At 43.0% G+C, this 25,263-nt stretch overlaps 1 protein-coding gene across 1 annotated transcript in view; it reads right to left on the reverse strand.

Annotated features, from left to right (window-relative positions):
- Window positions 1–653: 653 nt before the first annotated feature.
- The window catches only part of LOC113407021 (lanC-like protein 2), a 58,120-nt gene continuing 33,510 nt past the window's right edge, over window positions 654–25,263 (reverse strand). Inside the window, exons 3-9 of the mRNA XM_029912068.1 lie at window positions 24,585–24,792; window positions 22,162–22,309; window positions 19,941–20,087; window positions 11,601–11,783; window positions 9,441–9,617; window positions 4,765–4,837; window positions 654–778 (exon numbers count right to left, since the gene is read on the reverse strand). Coding sequence (XP_029767928.1) covers window positions 663–778; window positions 4,765–4,837; window positions 9,441–9,617; window positions 11,601–11,783; window positions 19,941–20,087; window positions 22,162–22,309; window positions 24,585–24,792 — 1,052 coding nt within the window. The 3' untranslated portion in view covers window positions 654–662. The remainder of the gene's footprint in view (window positions 779–4,764; window positions 4,838–9,440; window positions 9,618–11,600; window positions 11,784–19,940; window positions 20,088–22,161; window positions 22,310–24,584; window positions 24,793–25,263) is intronic.

A 25,263-nucleotide genomic window follows, 5' to 3' on the forward strand; every position in this document is an offset into this window, starting at 1 on the left:
GGGGCCCGTGCCTGTGGACGGTCAACGTCAGCAAAATGTCCCGTGGCCCGCAATCAGATTACCCTGATGGGCCGCAAGTTGCCCACCCCTGTTCTAGAGGATGGGGAGAAAAATGTTTCTTATGAAGAAACAGAGAAGTACAGCACAGAAAAGCTTTATGTTTTGTTTGAAAATTATCAGCTTATTTAAGATATAACTATGTATTAACCTGGTCACTATACTACACTGGACTCTCTCATTTGTCAGGTCAAGTGGAACCTTATCCACAGTCACATTGCAGAAATAGCAATCCTGCTGCTGTTACTCATGCACAAAAGGGACAAGAGTGGGATTCACACAAGAAAACAGCTTTTGGCTTACAACAAAAGACTCACAACTATGGACAACACCAAGAAACATGCAAACACTTGAAAGACCTGAAGAGAACAACTGCAAAAAAGAGTTCAAAACTTAATCTCTCTTTTCCCACCACCGAAGGCATCACTTAAATAAAACCTGGGCATGGCTTCTGATTCATGCTTTAATGACTTGTGGTCCTTTGGAGAAAGAGGTGTGAAGAGGGATTTCCTTGTCCCTTGTTTAGGCTTTAAAGTTGGTTCAGTATCAGAGGCACTAGACAGTCTTGTCACTCTTGACATTGAGTTTCCATTGCAGCAGATCTCTTAGCTGTCCTGTTCCACTTTGTTTTCTCTCCTTTGAGGTCCAAGTTCAAATGCTGGAAACTGGGAAGTCTCTGGTACCAATATGTCCGATAGGAAATGAATAGCTCCCGCCATGCCTGAAACATACAAACTGATTTCTTATTACAATAGCTTAAGAAATTAAAAAACAATCAATCAGTCAGAGTTCAAACCAGATATATCAGAACCCATTTTAAAACCTCCAGCCAGCAGTCTGCTCTGAGCGGGGGGGATCCTTATGTGCACATGGAGCCCCAAAGCCACTGAGATTTTGCAAGGGTGCAAGTTTCACCTGTATGGATCCAAATTGCAGGACTGAGGCCTTAAATTGTGCACACTGTGGGGCACTCTGGATCTGCAGAGTCTGGCACTACCTCAACCTATATCAATAATCAAAGAGCCTAGGGGGCAGGGATAGGTCAGTGGTTAGAGCACTAGCCTGCTAAACCCAGGGTTGTAAATTCAATCCTTGAGGGGGCCATTTAAGGAACTGGGGTAAAAATCTGTCTGGGGATTGGTCCTGCTTTGAGCAGGGGGTTGGACTAGATGACCTTCTGAGGTCCCTTCCAACCCTGATATTCTATGATTATCCTAATTTAGATTGTGTCTGATACTGTACCTCACATTCTTCATGGTGCTATTATATGACTATATCATAATGGTGATGTATTTTATGCAACATGGGTCGTGTCAGGTGTCATTGGAAAAGTTATGATTTGCTGAATATGATTATCCTATTTGTATGCATGTATCATTTTTATATCTGAAGTTATAAATACTGACTATGTATCTGTACTTCAAATGTAGGTAATGCCCACTAAACTAAGATGCTTTCAGTCTAGATAGCTGGTTGGGAGGCCTATTCAGTAGGGTGACCAGATGTCCCGATTTTATAGGGACAGACCCGATTTTTGGGTCTTTTTCTTATATAGGCTCCTATTAACCCCCACCCTCTCTCCCGATTTTTCACATTTGCTGTCTGGTCACCCTACTATTCAGGGCAACGAGGCATTAGGGAAAACAATAGGCATTAGGAGAAATTTATCTCTCACCTGGTAAGCCTTCCTGAGAACACTCCAGACAGCCTGTAAGTAATGGCTGCTATGACTCTGCAAGAACATGTGACCAGGCCACATGATTCTGGACTCCATCTTGGGATGTCAGTATTTCTCCACAAAGTGGTCTGGGAACCAAGTTTTAAAATAAAGGGTTCCTGCCATATGCAAAAGCTATATAAGGCAGGGAATGACCTCATCTGTGGTTCTTCCCTCCCCACACAAGAAGATTCCTGGAAACACCCGAGGAAAAAGACTGAACTCGGGGAAGTGCTGGACCCAGGCTAAAGGGATTTCTAGCCTGTGTATGGAGACCTGAGAAACCCAAGCTGTAAAGCTAATGCAGCCTGTGCCTTAAGAATCTACAAGTCTGCCTGTACCATCAGTTAAGGTGAGAATCTGCTATTCATATCCAATCTCTCTAGTATATTAAGCTTAAATTGCATTTTTTTTATTTGCTAGGTAATCTGCTTTGATCTGTTTGCTATCCCTTAAAATCTATATTTTGTAGTTAATAAATTTATTTGATGTTTTAATCTAAACAGCGAGTTTGGAGTGAAGTGTGTGGGAACCTTAACTCAGAGGGGCTGTTGCATATTCCTCTCCACATTGTGTGTGAGGGGAACACTATGAGCTTATGCTGTACAGTTCCCTGTGCAGTGCGAGACGGTATCATTTGGGGTTTATGCTCCAGAGGGGGTGCGTGCCTGGGGAGCTGAGAGTTACCTTGGCTGTAGCCTTTCTACTGCTGGTACATGCAGTGACTAGTCAGAGAGCCTGCATGCAACTGCAGCTGGGTGTGTCCCTACCTATGTGTATGCTGGTGGAAGTGTAAGACCAGGAGTGTGTCTGCAGTTTGTCACAGAAGCACAGTGTGACAGGCTGGTAGGTCAGAGGGCTCAGCAGTACCCCAGTTCCAAGTGGCACCCCAGGGGTAACCTGTCACAGTGTCTCCATAATAGCAACTCTTGAATAAAATTTAAAAAAAAAAAAAAAAAAGTCACCCTTCTTTTCTGAACCCTGGTTTATCATAATAAATGTCACCAATTCCATGCCACTGGATAAACAAGGTATTAATATATTTATTGTTATCAGGAAGGTAGTGCCCAGAGGCCCTAATCAACCTCAAGGCCCAATTGTGCAAGGTCTCATACAAATACATGGTATTAATGCAAGTAAAATTTGGATTCCATGAACTTTAGAGCGACTACTGCTATTCTACAAAGCCATCTGTAATGTTTTCTAAATGGAGTTCTGCCATTATTGATGTATAGTATGTAATCTTGTTAATGTTGCAGTTTAACCACTTCTTAAAACAATTTTTAAATGCCCACCTTAAAAGTAACACTAACCACCCAGTTACAGGCCCCGATTCATGACAGCACTTAAGTATGTGCTTAACTTTAAGTAATGGAACTTTAGCATATGCTTAAAGACATGCTTAAACGTTTCCCTGAATAGGAACGTTTTCCTGGTTCAGAGTCTCGGATGCTCAATAAAAATTAATATATTAAAAACTCTTCTCTTCCTACTAGGCCCAAGTATCACCCTACAACGTGCACATGCAGCTCCTAGTGACTTTAGCAGAAAGAGAGAGAGTACACACGAGAGAGAGTGTGTACGCATGTGTGCACAAGAGAGGAGCAATTTGACTCAGACTTGAAAAAATTTGGTTAGACAGAGAGAGAGAGAGAAAAAAAAAAAAGAAAACTTGGCAAAGTTCCTCCAAATTGTAACTTCCATTTTTTGTAGCTGCGGGTCACATTAACCCCTAGACAGCCGTGAGTGGCTTTCTTTCTGCATCATGTTCTCAGTGAGTTTCTAAGCTTCTATTCTACAAATAACTCCACGGGTGACTTTGCTTCCACTACATATAAAGATCCAGTCATGATTGCTGCAGAAAGCAGCAGTTAATTCAGGGCACCATATCAGAAATACGAACACTATAATCATATTCTTTACCCCAACTGCATTTGGAAGAGGTGCATATAACAGCTGCTAACACAAAAGCCCTTAGATTGCATTACTATTCTAAAAAACACACATATAAAATCCTCTGTAATTCCCCATACTTGTGATAGGTGGTGCATTAGGTTCACTATCAAAGAACAGCAAAGCTATTTTTAAGCCTTTTAAGGGCGAAGATTATTGTTCTGTTTTGAGTTTACAAAAGATAAAGATTTACAAGAGAGCGTTAGAAAAATATAAACTCTACTTTTCTACTTGTTCATGGTAGAACAGTGGTTCTCAAACTAGGGCTGCTGCTTGTTCAGGGAAAGCCCCTGGCGGGCCGGGCTGGTTTGTTTATCTGCCGCGTCTGCAGGGTGGCCAGCACCTCCCTCGGCCCGCGCCGCTTCCTGCAGCCCCCATTGGCCTGGAGCGGCGAACCGCGGCCAGTAGGAGCCAAACCGGCGGACGCAGCAGGTAAACAAACCGGCCTTGCCCGCCAGTGGCTTTCCCTGAACAAGCGGCGGCCCTAGTTTGAGAACCACTGTTGTAGAATATTTAAGTGACACAGGAAGGCCTTTAATCAAAACACGGCATTTCTTTTCTTTAGCTGTGTGGATGAATTTGGTTAATATTGGTACTCAAGAAAGGACTAATAGAACTAAGTCTGGCCCTAGGCAGGCCTAACAGACAAATTTTCTTACGGGCCTCTGTCAAAGAAACAAACTACTAATCTGCAATGCCGTTGCAATTCCGGTCTGCTGCTCACTCAGTAATTATGATTTATAGGATAGTTCTGTGATGCACAACAACTATCCAATTGCCCAGACTCATGCTTGCTTATGACCCAAAAAGGCTCCAAACACAGGAGAGATTAATGAATAAACCAGTGCCCCGAATGAATAAACCATGAAATACCCAGTGGCACCAGTTTTATATTGAAAATTTGTAGAATGCAGCTTTTAAAAGGTTTTTCCCCAATAAAGGAAAACATAACCGTTTTTCTGACTTCCAGTCACATGCCTTACCACAAGATTGTCCTTCTTCCTAATACAACCCAGCCTGCAGCAACAATACTTTACCTTCAAATAGAGAGTAGGGTCGGTCAGGAATACGACATCCATGTGCACCATACTCTAAACACCACTCTGCAAACTGTGGGAGAGAGGGAAAAAGAAAAGGAAAACAGAGTGGCTTAAATGTGTACGTATACAGATGCAAGCTTGGACAGCAGCACATAAAGCCACCTTTTAATATATAGAAAATGCAATGAGGCTCAAGCAGAGAAACAAACTGGACTCATTATCCAAGATTAAATTGTCCTGCCTCAACTAGGCTAAGACTTCAATTAGTTTTCAGGAAACTGGAAATGCAGATTAACTGAAATCCACTACATGGTGATATAGTTTAATTAGTGGGGCAGATTTTACGTACACTTTTCACTGAACATCTTGGGGGAGGAGGGGGAGAAGAGGAAAGAAAAATGCTGCAAGAACATATTTGTATGTCAATTTGAAGGGCAAGCAGAGAATGCACCATAATGGCAACAATTTCTCCCTCTCCCTTCTAATGTATCCTTGCGGTCATGAGTAATGCCCATTAATCACATTTCTGTGTCCTTACATTGCTCACACTTCAATTTAGAATATTTAATATTCAACAGCCATTACATTACTAACCTTATTTTGTCCACCCTGAGCATTATGGTAAATCAGTTGGATCATTAAGGTCGTCAATCTTTTGTTTTCAAGAACTTTCCATTTTCTGCCTCAACTGGGCAGAGGGCGCCATTGAAAACTGTATTGTTTTCCGATATGCCTGATTAACAGTAGTTGGTATACTTTGTATAGGGAATGCTACAAGTACTGGGCTAACATTAATTACTTGCAAATTGCATTTGGAAAGATTTTAACAGCAACGATAGTTTAAAAGCTCTTTTATGGGCCTCTCAGAAGCAATATCTGTGGATCCCACCTACTCCCTTGGTCTCTCCATGTGCTTTGCTTTTCTAACATGTTTCAGCTCTGAGTCCTCTATTACTGGAACAGTCCTGCAAAGCACCCATTTAAACAAATTTCCCCTGTAATTTGAACAGGCTTATAGAGAATAGTTTTTCCTTCTCAGTAGAGGTCACCATTGCTCCATTTGTACTAGAGTCTAGCTATAGCATATTTTTTTGTCGTTTGGTTCTACTGCACCCAACAATAGCCACGAGACCAGACCAAGAATCAATTAATCAGAAGCAAAAGGAAAGTCTCACCCTCCTTCCTCGCACATATTCCTGAAAAATAACTCCTTCGTTTAGTGAGAGGAGAGTGATGCTTTTAGAAAAGAGAAAGTATTAGTACTCATCTCAAATAATTTTTAGGCCCAGTTCTGCCCTCAGTTATGCAGGTGTGACTCCCACTGAAGTCTACAAATTACTCTCCCTGTAATGGAGAGCAAAACTGGACTTTTGTCTGCAAAGTGTTTCTAACCTTAATGACTTCTCATGGCATCCATGAAAGGTAAAGTATCATTATTATTCCAGGAATGGAAGCAGAGGTTAAGTGACTTGCTGAAAAACTCTGAGGGGAAATCGGTATCAGAGCTGGATTATAAGTCAAAAGTTCCTAGCTCCAAGTCGGGGTGACGGGGGTGGGGGGAGAGGCGGGGGGGGGGGGCGCGAAGAGAGAAAGCCAGGCAGGCATGTTCATCAAGAAAGCAGCTTAGGGTGCCATCTAGTTTCCACCCAGATGGACTTTCTGACTTCAAAAATTCCGTTTGTGTTAAAAATGCTTTTACCCTCACTGAGATTCTGTTTCACGCTGCTAATTAGGTGACAGAAGGGGTGGAGACACCATCTACCTCTGATCATTACTTAGTCTTTCCATTTTATATTGTTACAATTTTATTCAGCAGAAAAAAAATTTCAACAGTCCCAGATACACAAGGCCCAGAAGATCAGCGGTACCTACAGCCACTGCCAGACAAGTTTATTCAACTAATGGGACAATCTGTTGCAAGCCGAACAAAAAAAAAAAAAAAACAACCCACATTAAATAGCTGTTATTTGAAAAGCCAGAAGATTGAAGCATTCAGGCAAGTGATCTCTCTCTGACTCAATAACTCCCAACCTCTGCTCTCTTCCAAGTCCTCTTAACGGTGCAAGAAATAGCCAACAAGCAGCTGTGCCATTATCAAAGATTCTTGGGTGGATTCTCTACCTTCAGCCTCATGCTTTCAGTGTGATCAGATACTGTGGTGACAGGAGCCATACAATTATCTAGCTAGATAGGCGTAGGTACCCAGTGTGACTGGACATCTTGTTACATACTGCTCCATACAAGAGAGATTTTACAAACTGCCTTAGCACTTTTGAAAGTCTCTCCCTTAAAAGACATTTAAAAATGTTAAAAATGTTAAATGCTTCAGAACCTTGGAGACTACAGGACGCAAAGTGGCTGTAATATATTACCAGATATTACAATCCTTCTGTCCTCCCACAAAGGGCATATGACAAAACTTAACCCGATTAGAAAAGGAGGAGGATGGTCCAGGGGTAAGGGCACGAGCCTGGGAGTGGAAGAACTTGAATTTGACATCTTATATGGCCTTGGGTAAGTCATAGTCTCCCTGTGCCTCAGTTCCCCATCTGTAATATGGTATTAATAGCACTTCCCTAACTCACAGGGGTGTTGTAAGGATAAAGATAAATTAGAATTCAAAACAGTACAGAAAAGGGCAACAAAAATGATTACGGGTATGGAACAATTTGCATATGAGGAGAGATTACAAAGACTGGGACTGTTCATCTTAAATCTATAAAATCATGAATGGTGAAGAGCAGTGATTCTCAACCAGGGCTACGTGTATCCCTGGGGGTACTCGGAGGTCTTCCAGGGGGTACATCAATTCATCTAGATATTTTCCTAGTTTTACAACAGGCTATATAAAAAGCACTAGCGAAGTCCGTACAAACTAACATTTCATACAGACAATGACTTGTTTATACTGCTCTATATCCTATACGCTGAAATGCAAGTACAATATTTATATTCAATTGATTTATTTTAAAATTATATGGTAAAAATGAGAAAGTAAACAATTGTTCAATAATAGTGTGCTGTGACACTTTTGTGTTTTTATGTCTGATTTTGTAAGCAAGTAGATTTTAAGTGAGGTGAAGCTTGGGGGTATGTAAGACAAATCAGACTCCTGAAAGAGGTACAGTAGTAGTAGTCTGGAAAGGCTGAGGGCCACTGGTGTAGAGAAAGTGAATAAGGAAGTATTATTTACCCCTTTACATATAACAAGAACCAGGGGTCACCCAATGAAATCAACAGGCAGCAGGTTTAAAACAAACATAAGGAAGTTCTTTACACAATGCACAATCAACCTGTGGAGCTCGTTGCCAGGGGATGTTGTGAAGGCCAAAACTATAACTGGGCTCAAAAAAGAACTGGATAAGTTTGAGGAGGATAGGGTCCACCAATGGCTATTAGCCTAGATGGTCAGGGATGCAACCCCATGCTCTGAGTGTCCCTAAGCCAGTGACTGCCAGAAATTGGGACTGGATGACAGGGGAATGGATTGCTCGTTAATTGCCCTGTTCTGTTCATTCCCTCTGAAGCATCAGGCTCTGGCCACTGCTGGAAATCAGGATATTGGGCTAGATGGACCATTGATCTGACCCTATATGGCTGTTCTTATGTTCTTAAAAACACTGAAGGATTGTGAGGCACTCAGACATTATGGTGATGGAGGCCATATAAAGTACCTAAGATAGATTGCATTAGACCTGGTCAAGACAGATTGACCTACAGACATTACATATGCTACGTGACTGCTAGTGATTTATACAATTGTTTAGATCTACATCTCTAATGCCACTCTCCTTCAAATCATGCTGCTTCCCTGGACGAATCCAGAGCTGGAAGACAGGAAGTCCTGAGGTCTGATACCAGCTAGGCCTCTGGCTTGCTGGGCACTACAGTAAATATCAGAGGATACAAGCAAACAGAGGGCCAACAGTTTTAAAACTTTCGACTGTTCCACAGTGAAATGTTCGGAATCCACACAGCCTCTGTACAGATGATTTGAAGACAGTTGGGAGACTATTTTTCAAATTTCCTGTTGAAGTATTTTAAAAATAGTCTCAGACTATACAGAAAGGTCTACGATTGTCTAATTAACTTCAGCGAGTTAAGGCTCATGACATCCTGGTGAGATAAGAAAACAGAGGCACAGAGCTCAGATGACTTTCCCAAGATCACAAAGGAAGCAGTATGTCAGAGCAAGGATTAGCTCTCAAAGCAGTACTCAGACCATGGGGCTCTTAAGCCCAGCAAAAAGTAATCAACTCATTTTATATACATTAAAATTGAATCCATGCGATTCAAAGTTCTAGAACCCCAAGGTAACAACTAGTGTGAAAGCCAATGAACCAAAGTATAATCATTACAGACCACTAAACAGTCACTGCTAGATCAGATGTAACCCGTAGCGGATATCACAAGGGAATACCTATAGTATATTTTTAATATCACAATAGAACACTGGTTAGCTACGTTTAGAGCAGGTATCATCTTTTCAGGCCACTCCTATTTCTGATTCTAAACACTCCCTACATTTTGAGAATTAAATAAAAAAAGTTACAGGTAGCATAGAAATATTATTCCTTTTTATGATATTAGGGTATGTGATGTTTGCAATTAATCACACAGAAATTCATACATGACTGTAGCCAGCAGAGAAGAAGCAATGCAGTAAATCCCACCTTGCAAGCCCGGTAGAGATACTTTTTGTCCTCAGTTAGGTGATAGAGAGATAAGAAGGAGTAGCCATTGCCAGCGGTCCCATGGCAGATTCCATACCCTTTCCTCAGCAAACCTCTCTGCCAGATGACATCACTGCAGTCCATGGCATCCTTCAAATATTTATCCTCTTTAAAGCTCTATGGAATAAGAAAAACACTCAAATTCAACCAACCTACCCAGCAACAGAGAAAGGGAGTGGAGAATGGGGCAAGTTTCATCCGTTCTCTAGCTATTTATAATCCACCCATCACGGCAATAATTTTCCTCTCTTACCAGACTGCTTCCCCTCCTGTGCAGGATAAAAGAAAATTAAGAGGACTTTATGAATCTGAAAGCATGATCAAAAGAAAAAACAAGATCCGTATCTTAAATTCTAGATTCTCTCTATAGTCCACATTTATCATCTATCTCTCCTTTTTTCACTACTCCCCCCTCCTCCAAATTGTGACTGTGTTTGATTTAAACTTGAAATACAAAAGGGTTATTCTAATTAGATTCATGTAACAGATGGGGGCACAAGGGGTTTCAGCCCCAAGCCTTCTGGTTGAGGTCATGGTGACTTCTGGCCAAGGGCAGGTTCTCCCTGTTTCTACATTGAAACGCTGTCAAAGAAATGCTTTACATTTCATATTACCCAGTATGGCATTTGCCTCTTTACCAGAAGCACAACAAAGAGCAGTACATTGCCTTGACTACAGATCATTGTTCGTACTGCAGTAGCTCTGCGAGGCACTAGCCCCATTGTGCTAGGGACCATACAAGCATTCCTCCCAGCCTGACCTTCAGCTGTGTTTCAAACACCAAGAACCCACTCTTGCAGACTTTACTCACACCCAAAACTCCTTCTAAAGTTATGTTATGGAATCCATCAGGAAAGCAGGGAATGAAACAGATGGTTTTCACTGAGACAACAGAGACCTGTAGTCTTAAGCAGCCAGTTTCTGCTCTTCTCTATCTGGTCTAACTCAGATCAGCAGCAAGTCAAAAAAGGGATGGTTAACATGCTTAGAGGTTTATAAAGCCTTGATCTATCAGCGGCTGTCATTAAGCAAGTGAATAGTACCATCAGTATGAGTTTTTTTTTTATTTTATTTTATTTTATTAAATAGTTTCATGAGCTTTGTAAAATTCGACCAACAAGGCAGAGAAAACATCTCACTATCTGAACAACTTCTCTGTTACCACACAAGGACAGTCCAGTTACAAGACTTAACTTGAAGGCTGGATGATTGGTTCTAGTTTCCAAGGCGCTACTTTCCATTACCTAAATCCCTCTTAGTCAACAGATCGTACTCCATACTGTAAAGTATCTCTTCAATTACTTTTTATATTGCTCTTTAAGAAAGGAGACTGAGAAGTAAAAAGAAGCTGATTATGTGACCTGAACATCTTAAAAGACAAGGTAGGGCCAAAGAAGTGTCTGCCAACCAAAAATGTTCCTGATCCTCTCAACTCCTCAAGATATACAGCATTTTGTGCTGAGAAAGCATCACATCGGGAAGGGGAAAATGGATTTTTGCAGTGTCCAATCACCCTTCCTCTCAGAGCACATGCTCCTGTGGCTTCTGTTGCATTCAGAAACACTTTAGGAGGTTTACAGTTCAAATTTCAGGTAGCAGTGCACATAATTATACAGATAACCATGAACGCTTTTCATCAGCCCACTCAAAGACCAAGCAGAGAACCTGCCAAGGCAGCTTGTCAAGAACAGGAATCAATTTGCATAAATTTAATTAAACTGCTTGCTTACTAATGTTCTGTGACTCAGAGCTCCGGAACCTGAAAACAGCAGCAGAATCAGTGAGGATACATAGGAACAAAGACTAGGCTAGTGCTAAATTACTGTGATAGGATACACATTATATTTGTCAGGCATCTGGGATCTTTGTAATCTGACATCAGCAGTAAGCGCTACATCTTAATAATACTACAATCCTTAAAGTAAAAGGTGGTTTAGAGATATTGATTTTTAAAATTAAAGACACCTTTAACATTCTGAATAAAGACTCAAAGATTACAGACCAAGATTTCAAAACTAGGAGCCTGAAGATCAAAAATTACTTCTGTAGACATACGGACACCTGAGGATGTGTGCGTACATGTATAAGAGAAAGACTTACCTTATAAGCTTGCATTAGCACGTGGATGACTCCCGGTGCACCATGGCACCAGTGGACTAGTCTATCCGTTTCATTGCTTAATGATGATGGATAGTTCCCAGATCTGAATTTTTTATGACGTACATAGTCAATGCTCGGTTTCACCAGCTCCGTCAGGGTCTCCTGATCCACATTTGAAACTGGCTAAGAACAAAATAATCACATATTAAAATGCAATTCTTTACTCTGTCCATTCGATTTTGCGTACACAAATTCTCATACGTAGAAAATTCCATGTACAAATCTCAAAGCTCTTTATAAGCATTTCATTAATTTAGCCTCACAATACCCTTATGAAAAGCAGCATTATCCCCTTTCTACAGATGGACAAATTGAGGCACGTTGGGTGACTTACATCAAGAGGACCCAGGATGACTGTGGCAGAACTGGAATAGAACACAAGTTTCAAGACTCCTAGACCTCTATCAATGCCTTACATCACAAGAGAGCACTTAAGGAGGAAGGCGGTTTGGTTATTTACAACACACACTTGAAGACAAAAGATATATAAGCCCAGTCTGGTTTTAAAACAATGGCCTAACTGCGTGAAATACAAACCTGGCATGAGCTGTCCCTCATAAGGCAGCTAGCAGAGTACTGTTGTACTGTTGTGGCCAATGACTCATCTTTCTAAATGTTTATGACGGTAAAGTATTTTCATCATAAATAAAGCTTCCTAAACCTATGGACAGCTGAAGAAAGTAAACAAACTGAGTGGCAGGAGCTAACACAGTCAGCCCAACAGTCGGTTGGGAAGAATCACATCCAGAAGACAGACATCAAGGACCAGATTTTCAATATTTATTTAGGTGCCTGCCTAGTGTTGCAGATAAGTGCTTTTGAAAATCTTCGTAGGTGCATTTGTGAATCTTTAGGCACCTAAATATCTTTGAAAAATGCCATTCTTCCCCTAAAAGAACGAGGAGTACTTGTGGTAGCTTAGAGACTAACACATTTATTTGGGCATAAACTTTCGTGGGCTAAAACCCACTTCAATGGATGCATGCAGTGGAAAATACAGTAGGAAGATAGATAGATAGATAGATAGATAGATAGATAGATAGATAGATAGATAGACACACAAACACACACACACACACACACACACACACAGAGAACATGAAAAAATGGGTGTTGCCATACCAACTATAAAGAGACTAATCAAATAGCCCACCTTCATTGATTACTCTCATTATAGTTGGTATGGCAACACCCATTTTTTCATGTTCTGTGTGTGTGTGTGTGTGTATGTATATATATATATGTATATATATATATATATATATATAAAAAATACAGTAGGCATATATATATACTGTATTTTCCACTGCATGCATCCAATGAAATGGGTTTTAGCCCAAGAAAGCTTATGCCCAAATAAATTTGTTAAGTCTCTAAGGTGCCACAAGTACTCTTGTTCTTTTTGCTGATACAGACTAACACGGCTACCATTCTTCCCCTAGATACTCCCCATGACTTCGCATTAATGTTAATAGGATTTACATTCTTGCCATAGAGGAGAGTATACCCACTGAGTTGCATGCCCACTTCTAGGTGAAGTGCTGATACCAATACCTTTATACTTAATTAGTAAGTACATTGTGGGGTTTGCAGGTGTTCCTAATTAACATTCATCTCCCCTCCCACCTACTTTATGGGATTTTCACAATAAGGCTCTATTCTTTTCCAAGCCCACATGATATCTGAAATTCCTGAAAGCCTTGGGCGTAGCAGGGACCCCGTAATTGAGTCAGTGACAGGGACCTCATCAGTCTTTTTAAATTATTGCCCACTGTGCTCAATTTTATTACAGTGCTTCTGCAGATCTGCATTTAATAGGACAGCACCCCGCTGCAAATTCATACTCCTAGAGCCAAAGGAGAAGACTTTAAACATCTACAGCTTTCAAATATGTTCACCTTGAAACTGCAATATCTATTTATTTGGTTTTTTTCTTATGTCAGACGAGGAATGTTTACTTTGCTGGCCTAGTTAGTTATAAGTACCAAAGTCAGCTACTGTGCTATCAGTGGGTGACGTTATTGTTTCACCATTAATCACAGGTACTTACATAAATCCCTCAGCTCTCCAGCAAAGCACAGAAATGTAGGGCTGGAAGGGACCTCGAGAGGTCATCTAATCCAGCCCCCTGCACTAAGGCAGGATTAAATATCTCTAGACCAGCCGATCTCAACTCGCGGCCTAATCAGCACACAGCTGTAGCCCATGCGATATCCTCAGGGCTGTAACTATGGTCGGATGGGAGGAGCACCTGCCCCAGGCACTGAGCTGGCGGGGGAGAGGGGGTGCAAATTCAGGCCCAGCGGTGTCAGCCCCCCGCCCCCAGCAGGATCAGACCCAGTAGCATCAGCAGGAGACCAGGGTGCTCAGTGCCCCCCCCACACCACAGGATTGCAGGTCCAGTGACCCTGGCTGGAGCAGGCTCCCTAGCACTAGGACCACAGCGGCAAGTGGGCAGGGCAGGCGGCACAGCTGAGCTACCTGCAGTGGAGGTAAGAGACCAGTGGGCATGCGGGGGGAGGGGTCAGGGAGCTAGGACTGCAGAAGGGGGTTGCAGCTGATGCGTAGGGAACTGGTGGCCGGAGGCAGTCCCTGGATGGGGGGCTAGATATTAAGGCACAGTCCCTAGGTGGGGAGCTAGGTGCATGGGAGGCAGTCCCGGGGTGCGGGGCTGGAAAGGACAGTCCCTAGAGGGGCTATTCGGCCCCAAACAGGGCACCCTGTCTCTGCAGGGCAGGCATGTGTGCCAGCACAGCGCAAGGGGGTCTAGATACTGGGGAGGCACTCCGCACCATGCAGGGCTCCCATCTTTACAGACAGGTTCCACAGCTGCGCTCTCCGGGTGCTCAGCCCAGCCACCAGCAGCAGCACAGAAGCGAGGAGGGCAATACACCCTGCCATGCAAACCTCACAGTACATTAATTAATTTTAACAGTTAATGTTTTGACTTTTTTTGCTAATTTAAAATGCTCTTCGTAGACATTTGCCAGTGTTGAAATGAAAGGCCCTATATCAATTTGAATCATAATGCTGTCGGATAACAAATACTAAACCTAATTTTTTTGTAGATGTACAGGTAGTATATATATTGTGTAGATGCAGCCCACATAACACAGAGACCTGCATATGCAGCCCACGATGGTAAACACGTTAAGAACCACTGCTCTAGATCATGCCTGACAGGTGTTTCTCTAACCTGTTCTTTAAACTCTTCAAATGACAGGGATTCCATGATGAATTCCCGGAGAGAAGAGAAACTTTTGAGTGAGTGGCGATTCACAACTAGATCTAGATGGTGCTGCAGTGTCACAGAAATGACTCTCCAGTCAAGAATCTTAGGGCTAATCTTAGGCCTTTGATAGAAGGCAGGAGCTCTGGTAGCAAGCGTGCCTTAGGCACTGTCTACACGACACAGTTAGATCGATGCAAGGCAGGTTACATCAACCTAGCTGTGCATGTGTCTACACTTAAATTAGGCTCCCATGGATGTAAGTGCCCTGTCATGCCTACTTAAGAACACCACCCCTCTGAGCGGCATACAGCTACGGTCAATGTACTTAGTGTAGACATTAAGGCTTGGTCCACACTGGGGCGGGGGATCGATCTAGGAAACGCAACTTCAGCTACGAGAATAGCGTAGCTGAAGTCGACGTTTCCTAGATCGAACTAAGTTTACTTACTGCGGGTCCACGCGGCGCAGGCAAGCTCCCCCGTCGACAGCGCTTCCTCCTCTCGGCAAGCAGGAGTTCCGCAGTCGACGGGGGAGCGCTTCTGGGATCAATTTATCGCGTCCAGATGAGATGCGATAAATCGATCCCAGAAGATCGATCTCTGCCCGCTGAATCAGGCGGGTAGTGTGGACCTAGCCTAAGTTACTTAAGGCGACCGTAACTGTCCTCCAGCAGCTATCCCACAATGCCCCACACTGACATCTCTGGTCACCATTGTGAACTCTGCTGTCGGGGTCACAGAATCTGGAAACGCATTCCTTCCCCTTTAAAGCCCTATGAATTTTTGAAATTCCTTTTCGTGATTGCCCAGCTTGGCAAGCACACCTAGCAGCTCTCCATTGTTATATGCAACTGCCCAGCTGACCATGCTGGCTACACACTCCAGACACACATCTGGCTGGAGTAGACAGGAGATACTGGATCACCTGGGTCTGTGGGGAGAGGAGGCTGTGCGGGCACAGCTCCAAACCAGCCACAGAAACGTCAACATCTATGAGCAGATTGATCGGGGGGATGCAGGAGAAGGGGTCTAACAGAGACCAGCAGCAGTGCTGCATGAAAGCCAAGGAACTGCGGCAGGCATATCACAAGGCCAGGGAGACCAACAATCGATCTGGGGCCGAGCCGCAGACCAGCTGCATTTACAAAGAGCTGCATGCTCAGACTTGGCAGAGACTCCACCACCCCCAACAGCACTGCGGATACCGCCAGTGAGCCAGAGTCACAGGCCCCTGCTGCGAACAGCGAGGAGGAGGAGGAGATGGTGAAGAAGAGGAGGAGTACGGGGAACAGGCAATCGGGGGGGATCCAGCTGTGCAGCAAGCCAGGACTCCACCTCAGTCCAGCCAGTCGAGCATGGATGAACCCGAAGCAGAGGAAGGAACCACGCGTAAGTGTGTAGATATTCAGTTACAGGGATGGCACCCCCCCAAAGAAGCAGGATACATCTTTGGACCTTTCATTAATTTACTCATGCTGGAAGAGATGGTGGTACAACCGAGAGAGGTAGAGTTGCTATCTGCTTTTCATTCCTTCTAGAGCAATGGGTCTCAAACTTTTTTTTACTGGTGACCCCTTTCACATCGCAAGCCTCTGAGTGCGATTCCCCCCCCCCCCCAGTAAATTAAACACCCTTTTAAATATATTTAACACCATTATAAATGCTGGAGGCAAGCAGGGTTTGGGATGGAGGTTGACAGCTCGCGACCCCCATGTAATGACCTCGTGACCCCCTGAGGGGTCCCGACCCCCAGTTTGAGAATCCCTGTTCTAGAGTAAGGCAGGGGGCAGGCAGAGCAGTTTGTTTACATGCACAGGGATGTCCCAGGAATCCTCCAGAGAGATCTCAATGAAACTTCCATGGGGGTATTCTGCAATCCTCTGCCAAAGGTTTCTAGGGAAGGCTGCCTTCCTACACTACTCAGTGATAACTTCAGCAGGCACCACTGCAGTACACGGGCTAGCAGCATACACAGGCCCATGCAGCTTCAGGACGCCAGCAGCAGTTGTGCTCTCTACCTTTGTTACCCTCAGGAGTGAGGCATAGCTAAAATCACCACCACCTGTGCAAAACGGTGCCAGTATCCAGTGCCCCTGCCCTACGCTACTACATAGCGAATACACGGACAATAATGCCTGGGTCAGATAAGAAGGAGAAAGGAGAGGACTCAAGGTGACATGTTCAATGAGATCCCGCAGGCCAATGCTGCATCAGACAGCAAGCACAGGGCCTGGAGCATGAACATTGCGGACAGCCTGGAGAAGGATAGGGTAGAGAGGAGAAAGGCACAGGAAAAGGAGAGGGAGATGTACCAGGACATAATGGTACCCATACCAATATGTCCTCCAAGGAATCGTCATGTTCCCCATGGCTCTGCAAATACTGCAGGATCACGTGCCCTGTGCTTGCAATGCTATGACAATAGTGCAGAGCTGTCCAGGCTCCATGTTTTTGTCAGAGAGGACAGACATCGAGAACAGCCATGCGGGTTTGTGGGATTGTGTGTGTGGGGGGGGGGGGGGGGGGGGAAATGCAAAAATTATGGAGATACAGATGACGTTACGGGATGGAGACAGTTGCAAACTGGCAAGTTGACCCCATGCTCCCAGTCACCCTGGCACAACTTGTTTCAGCCCCATCATGCACTGCCAAAGCTTCCCAAAAGACAGTGCATTGGATGGTGAAGAGTTGCACACTGGTATACCTACTCATGGTGCACCACACTCTGCATAGATACAGCGCGCTGACATAAGGAGACAAGCATGCACGCGCACAAATGATGCGCTTACTGCGGCAGCTGTATGCCGACATAAGTTGAGTTGACATAAGTTGCTAGTGTAGACATGGCCTTAGACACACAGCCTCAAATTGTGCACAGGGGGAGTGTAGCCACTGGACCACCTTTTGATTGCGCCAGCAGTGTGTAGTCCTTGTGCCACCTCAGTGCAATTGTATTCTGTCCTCATGCAGGGATACACCTGCGGAGTGAGACTTTTTACATCTTTCTTTCCTTGCTTGTGCTCCCATTTAGGTCTGTGCAAAATCAACTATAATTTAAGTTGACCTTTCTTTTAAAGTTAAGAGCCAGTGATAGGACCCGTGTTTCTATAGAATGTTATTTCACTCAGACCACAACAATGGCACCAAGCTAGTAACTGGGAAGAATTACTGTCCCTAGCACAGATACAGCAGAGCCCACTATGGTAGACACAACGTATGCTGACAGGAGTTTCTCTGTCGGCATAGTAACACCACCTCACCAAGCAACATTTGCTATTCCAACTGAAGCACTCTTCCGTGGGCACAGTTGTGTCTGTACTGGGGGCTTCACTGGCATAGCAACGTTAGCTACAGGGCACTGTCTTTCCATGCCTCTGAACGACACAGCTATGCCGACAGAACTTTGTAGATTAGTCCTGGCCTGAGATCATAAGCTCTCTGGGAGAGGGACTGTCTTTTTGTTCTGTATTTGGACAGGACCAAGCAAAATGGGCCAATACAAATAATAAATAGAGTAGTTATTAAAGACACAAACTTACTAATTAGCTAAGAACTGTTAGATGGAGGGAAAGAGTTTATTTAATGATTAGAGGAGGGGACTTGGCCTTGAGATTTCTGGCTCATATCTGCTCGGGCTTGCTGCTACTTAACACTGCCGTGCCTTGGTTCATCCAGCTATAAATAGGTATACTAATACTTACTAACCTCACAGTGGTGTTGCAAGGAACTGTTTGTAAAGGGCTAGAGATCCTCAGATCACAGGCAGTAAGTACAAAGTAGGATTATAATTAAAGAAATAAAAAACTCCTAAGTTCTTTGCCAAAAAGTTCTCCTAGTATTGGCAAAAACCCACATATCTTGTTCCTTCTGCAGGAAGGGACTCAACTCTGAGTGAGTCACAACGTTTAATGTTCAATGAAAAGGCATAAACCTAATAATGTACAAGTAGGTTTTGTGGTAATAGTCAAAAGCAGCAATCTTACAGAGGAAGAAATTACAATTCTGCCTAGATTTATGATCAGAGTAGTTGCCACTTACAACCAGCAGTATTTGACAGAATTATTTCTGTTAATTAACCACCTGAAACAGCAAAGAAAGAGGAAAGGGCTGGAAAGACATGGTGATTTTCCTAAGGGAGGGGATGTTATCAGGAGGGTCAATGGAGTGGGGGAGGAGAAACAGGGGAGGAAAAGGGGAGCAAGAAAAGATGCAGAAACTTGTTGGGAAAAAGTGTTTTCTTGAGGAGGAAAAGTGGGAGGTCAAGGAGAGGGCACAGTAAATTATGGCACTCAGACTGAAAGGAAACAAATTCCTTGCACTTTGCGGGGAAAGGGGTGCTCTGCATGAGCAGATAAGAAACTTGATATTACCTGAGGCAGAACAAAGACTGCCAGCACCTTTGGAAAGTAGAGCGAGGGGCATAAATTAGACTTTGCAGCCCAATAGCTACAATGACATTTGCTGAAATTATTTCCAGATCTCATCACTAATATGAAGATGAGGCATGTGCAGCTTGTCTTCAAATGTCAGCTTCGCCTTTGAGAGTCACTGTGGGACCTGGGAGGGATGGCATTTGAGGTGCCGGAAAGAGGGAAAGTACAGAGGACAGCAAGTTGGTTAAGGGCAACAGGCAGGGCAGTGTTGTGGGCAACAACCCAAGGGAGTGGGGAACATCAGAATAAACCAGGCTAGAAATCAACAGGATGAAGGTGCTTGAGACAATGTAGTTTTTTGGAGTTGAGAGATGGTGGAAAATGTACTCAAAGCGGTGGTTGGTGTAGGCGAGATCAGGGAAAGAGGAACAAAGGCATTTCTGATGGCAAGTTCAATGCTGTGAACAGGAAAACAGGTGAGAGAAATAACTGAAGATTAAGAGCCAAGAGCTAATTTGGAAGAGTGAGGGTCAAGAGGGACCTTTAACACGCACAATAAAGTCCTCAATAAGATTCAGACATTACTAAGTTTTAGGGACCATTATGTTAAGTGACTGAAACTCTTAACTACTGTTTCATACAAAAGAACCTTACCTTGGAACACTAGTTTACCTACCTGCATTAGCATATAATAGATCCCAGCCACGCCATGGGCTGCTCCAATGTACTGCTTCCTGTGCCATTGGTACAACAGAGGGCAGCGTTCAGTCTTGCGCTCCTCCTTTGAGAAGTTTTTACCCGATTCAATAATGGCATCTACCACCTAATGTTGAAATAAAACAACAAACACTTGCCATGAATATCGCTTTCATTTATTCAGAGAGGACTACTTTACAAAGAATTGTAAGACACAACACTAGAGAGAATGTATCAAAGAATATGAGGCAATATACAAGTCTACCTCTGCACTACAAAATATCGTATTTCCTTATCCCATCAAGACTTTTAAGTGTCAGAAAAACTGCAATTTTTCTGTCCAATAAAAAGCTCTAACCTTAATTTGCCCTCCCTCCCTTGTGCGTGTGTATTATAATACAGTCTTTAATTACACAATCACATACTATTTTTTCCAAAGGATCCCTGCCTCATTTGGTGCACAGGACAAACCTGCGCTGAGATCAACAGGGCTGTGTAATGAAGGAGGCTGTTGTGTGTAGGTCACCTGCCTCATTTGTTGCAGAAGTTGGAAGGTGTGTAGTGAATGAGGCAGGGGATGTAGGAACAGAAAGGATGGGCTCAAGGTTAAGACAGTTGAATGCAGTCCTGAAGAATTGTCTTCTAACCCTTAATTAAGACAACCTTAATTCTGGCATTTCCTAACTTTTGAGTGCCTGACTTTGAAACCTTAATGATGTTCTTTTAACATACCTTTTGTGTGTGTAATTTCCTAGGGCGTTTTCTGTTTTTTTAAATAAAACCGGGGGTGGGGAGGAAATTCCATCATGTGGCATCATACGGATACCCACATGGGTATTCATCAACAGGGTTGGAATCTTTAGAGCCAACACATAGACCTCTGCCACTTGAGCTAAGAGAGTAACTGATAGCAGCAGTAGGTGTGAGGGATAAGACTCTTTGCCAGTGGGTTTCAGACACATTTCCTGACAACAAAGGAATGGTGAGACTCAAGAATACTCAGTTCCATTCCAGACTTTGGAGGGGTACGTTCTGCAGTAGGCACAAACTTTCCTGGTAATTCCCCACCCCAGCATGTTCCCTTCTGCTCAGTCCCCTCCAGCCAGTCCCAGCCTGGCTCCTTATTCAGTCCCAGATTCCTCGCAAGTGAGTCCCAGTTCCCCCCTCCTGTTTCCTTATCTGATCAGTCTCTCTCCCTCACTGTGGCCTCTAGTTCCCCCTGCCCGCTCCCACTGGGCTCTTCACCCAACCTGTGTCTCACCATCTCCACCCAGGTCATCACCAGCTAGTCCTAGTTCTCCCCCCATACCCCAGCTCCTCAGCACATGTCTCCCCTCCACCCTCCCCTTCTTTCCCACTGGTTCTCAGTCCCAGCTCCTCCCCCAATCTCAGTCTCTCCCACACATACTGACCCCCAAATTTTCACAGGGACTACAAAAGGCACATCCCTGAAACAAAGGCCACTCCTCCTGCCAAATTTCAAGTCCCTGCTCCAAAGCATGAAAGCACTAGAGCTTTTCAAAGAAAAGATCAGTTAAAAAAAACAAAACAACAACAAACAAACATTGACAGAACATGTTTCTCCCTAGCCTTGTACTCAGAAAAAGCTGACCTGAAAATTCAGGCTGAGGCAGATACCTGGCATGCAAAGTTTCAGCCCAATTGGTTAAAGTTTGGAAGAGTTATAAGCAACTGAAAACAGTCTTACAATGGGAAGTGTCAAGCAATCTTAATAAGCAGTGATTCCAGCCCCACCCCTATAATTAAGGTTTTGTTTAAAAGTATAAAATTTTAAAAGTTCAGTTGTATACTTAAGTACTGCTTTTGCTGTAGAAGAATTCACAAATTCTATATCCTCTTTCCTTTCATTGCATCTAGCTTTACTACTGTTTACATGGATTACTAAAGAAACAAGTTAGAGTGACAAGTGAAGTCCTTCATGAGTAAGAGCTAAACAGAGAGGACCTGTTTCTGACCTCATGTTGGTACAAGTTAGGAGTAACTTGACTGACGTTATAAGAGGGTAAATAAAAGCAGAATCAGGTCCCAAGTGTTTCTCCTCACTAAACTACCCCATGAACTCTCTTTTGCAGGTTAGGTGGAAGTTTACTTCATATTTTCTTTCCTGTATTTGAAGTGAAACAACAGATATGATTCCACCTCAAAGACACGGTAGTACCTGGCAATATGAAGTTTCCTACCTCTTTGATAACAGACTGAGGTACAGCGTCTGGACCAATTTCTGTATTCAAATAGAGCAAAGCATAGAGGTAACCTGCTCTGCCATAAAGAAGCTCATCTGGAAGTTCAGAGTCTGTGCTTATGATCGTTCTCTGGAGCTGCAAAAGCCTGGGTCAAAAAACAAAAAAAAAAAGAAAAAGTGTACCATCTCATTAGGACATACTAGAGTTCTCCTTCTGTATATGGTATGCTACCCAATCCAATCAAGAGGTAATGAGAGCTTGCTAAAATGTCTCACACATTTTGTTTTTGACTCAGGGAACATAATCAGAACAGACTTTTTTTAACCTCTCCTATGGCAGTTTTTGATTACTTAATAATAATGCTTTGTGCAATCACAGCATTCTTCATCTGCAGATCCCAAACTGAAGGTGGAGAAGTATTATATCCCCATTTCAGATGGGGAAACTGAGGCTCAGAACCATTAAGTGACTTGCCCAAGGTCACAACACAAGACAGTGGCAGACTCAGAAACAGAACCCAAAATCTCCAGACTCTCAGCTTTGTGTTCAATCCACTAGCCCTCAGCTGCCCCTAAAATCATCTGCAGTTTACTGAGCTGCTGCACTTTAAAAAGTTTCATATACTATGAAAACGTTGCATTTTGACAACCGTTTCAGCAATGGATCTCGACACTCTTGACAAAGAATAATTCACCTTACAACACCCATGGGAGCTAGGCAATTACTCAATGGCAAACAGACACAGAGTGCAACTTGCCAGAGGTCACATGGCAAATGAGTGGCAGAGGTTGGAATACAACCCAGGAGATTTTACTGGCTCTGACTTGGGAATAAAATTTGCAGTTACCAGACAACTAGACCATCTTGGGCCTTTAACACTCTAAAATCCCAACTTCAATGTTACTGATGACAAAAATAATTTACAAAAGGATTGCTTAAAATTTCAAATAGCCACCAACTGATGGGCCAAACTATGAAATTCTAATAAAAAAAGTCTGAATAAGAATCTCAGGATTTGGCCCATCATTTGTAGGTAAAAAAATGTAGCATCAAATGCTTGACAAGGACTTGCTATTTTACAAAAGTGCTTTGTTTGACTTTAGGGATTTTTTAATGGGGCCAGATTGACAGCCCCAGGGAGTGAAACCCTCAATCCACCCACAAAGTAGGTACAGCATGGGAAGCCAGCAGCAGCACAACATGCCTCAATCCTGAAATGGGAGAGGGAGGATCAGTTTCCGTGCCAGCTCAATCCTGTCTTCTCTGTAGAATTGCCCAGAAGGTGCCAGTTAGTTGAAACTGTGCGTGCGTGTGTGTGTTTAATTTGAATATGACCATCTGTCCCCGGATTTAGACCAAAACCTCAATTCACATAGTTATCAAAGGTGGTTGTTGGCTATTAGCTCGTGCTGGATCTGAACCACCGATTTGAAAGACTCTTGCTTTGGTCTCACTACTAACAATCCATTTTTAAAAAATGGCTTTAATTATTAACACCGTTTGATGCATCAATGATATACCAGATTTAAGACTCATATTAAACTGTTCTCTTTTTAAAAATTGCAAATATGGAATTTGAGCATAAAAAGATCTTCATATCACACCACCGCGTGACCAGCTCCAAGGAAAAAAAAGAAGAGGAAAGGAACACAAAAATCATAGATAGTTGCGCTATTCATACTATACCAATCACTTGGGTATCTGAGTGTATATATACACACACACCCTTAAAAAAAAAGGGAACAGACGCCTAACACTAATTACATTTTCATGTTTTCTCCTGAAGATAATTTTCAAGCAAAGGCTAATTAGAAAATCTACTGCTCTTAATCTTATTTCACAGAGACTTTATTTTCATGCTTTGTGAAAACAATGTTACTACAATTGCATCCAGAAGGGTATCTGACAATAAGATTTACTCTAACATAAGAGCTGTCTGTTTTAAAAACAAACAAATGGATATTCACATCAAAGCGGCAGCAGAGATTAATCTCGCTGGGATCCTGGATTAGAAAGAGACTGATTAAACTTCTAAATATAAAACTGTACTGGAAATACAAAAGTGGAGCCAGTCCTCAAGAGTTAATCTGCAAATTCTAGCACAGTAAGGTATACAGGCAGAATGCTAACAGATGCAGTTGTGGTACCGAATGCAAACTGCACAGCACACCGGTTCTTATAATCCCCAGTGGGACATCAAGGATTGGAAAGCCTTCAAAAAGGCTCTGGATCAAAATTTCCCAGGACATAGGTATAAAAGACAGACATCTGTTTGATGGAAAGCAAGAGCACTTTTCCCAAGCCAGCGTTATTGAAATATGAAACCTCTGGCAATCACTTATTAAAATACTGGTCTTTGATCATATATAAAGGGATCCTGAGTAAATGTACAGCCTTTTCCACTATCACCAGACACTTACTTTGTGATGCACTCCTTAGACTCACTGTCAATCTTTAGTTTGTGGTACACTACTGCCCCTACTGCCAGGGGTCCAGCATCACCACAGAGAAAAGTAACCCTTCGTCCATTCAGATTACGAAGTATTCTCTTCACATAATCCAGGGATCGCTGCAAGTACTTCTGGTCTTTTGTGACGCGGTATAGTTGTAGGTATAAAAGGGCTATGCCTAGAACAACCAGCGACAAACAAAAACAGAACAAGAAGATATATCCTTTTCTTTCCACTTAAATGGCATTTTTCAATTACCTGTTTCTCCTTCCCTCTGAATCAGTGCCCCAGAATGTTAGAAGATACCTGTGCTGTTAACAAGATGTAAAATCAAGGCTCTGACCACTAGTATCTGTTACAGATCCCAGGGAGAGAGCAAAAGGCATCAAGCCCAGTGTCCTGATTATGTTTCAATTTGGATAACTACAGTGGCCTAATTTTATTTATTTATTTTTTAAAAGACTAGAACTCAATTAGAGTCACCCAATTTCCAGAGAGTGAATGATCAGCACTTTTGAAGAATTTAGGCTCAATATGCCTGTGTATATACAAATACAGTACAGGTTTCAGAGTAGCAGCCGTGTTAGTCTGTATCTGCAAAAAGAACAGGAGTAATTGTGGCACCTTAGAGACTAACAAATTTATTTGA

The sequence above is a fragment of the Terrapene carolina genome, unplaced genomic scaffold (genome assembly GCF_002925995.2).
Source record: "Terrapene carolina triunguis isolate 2854851 unplaced genomic scaffold, T_m_triunguis-2.0 Scaffold180, whole genome shotgun sequence".
In the NCBI taxonomy this organism is placed as follows: Eukaryota; Metazoa; Chordata; order Testudines; family Emydidae; genus Terrapene; species Terrapene triunguis.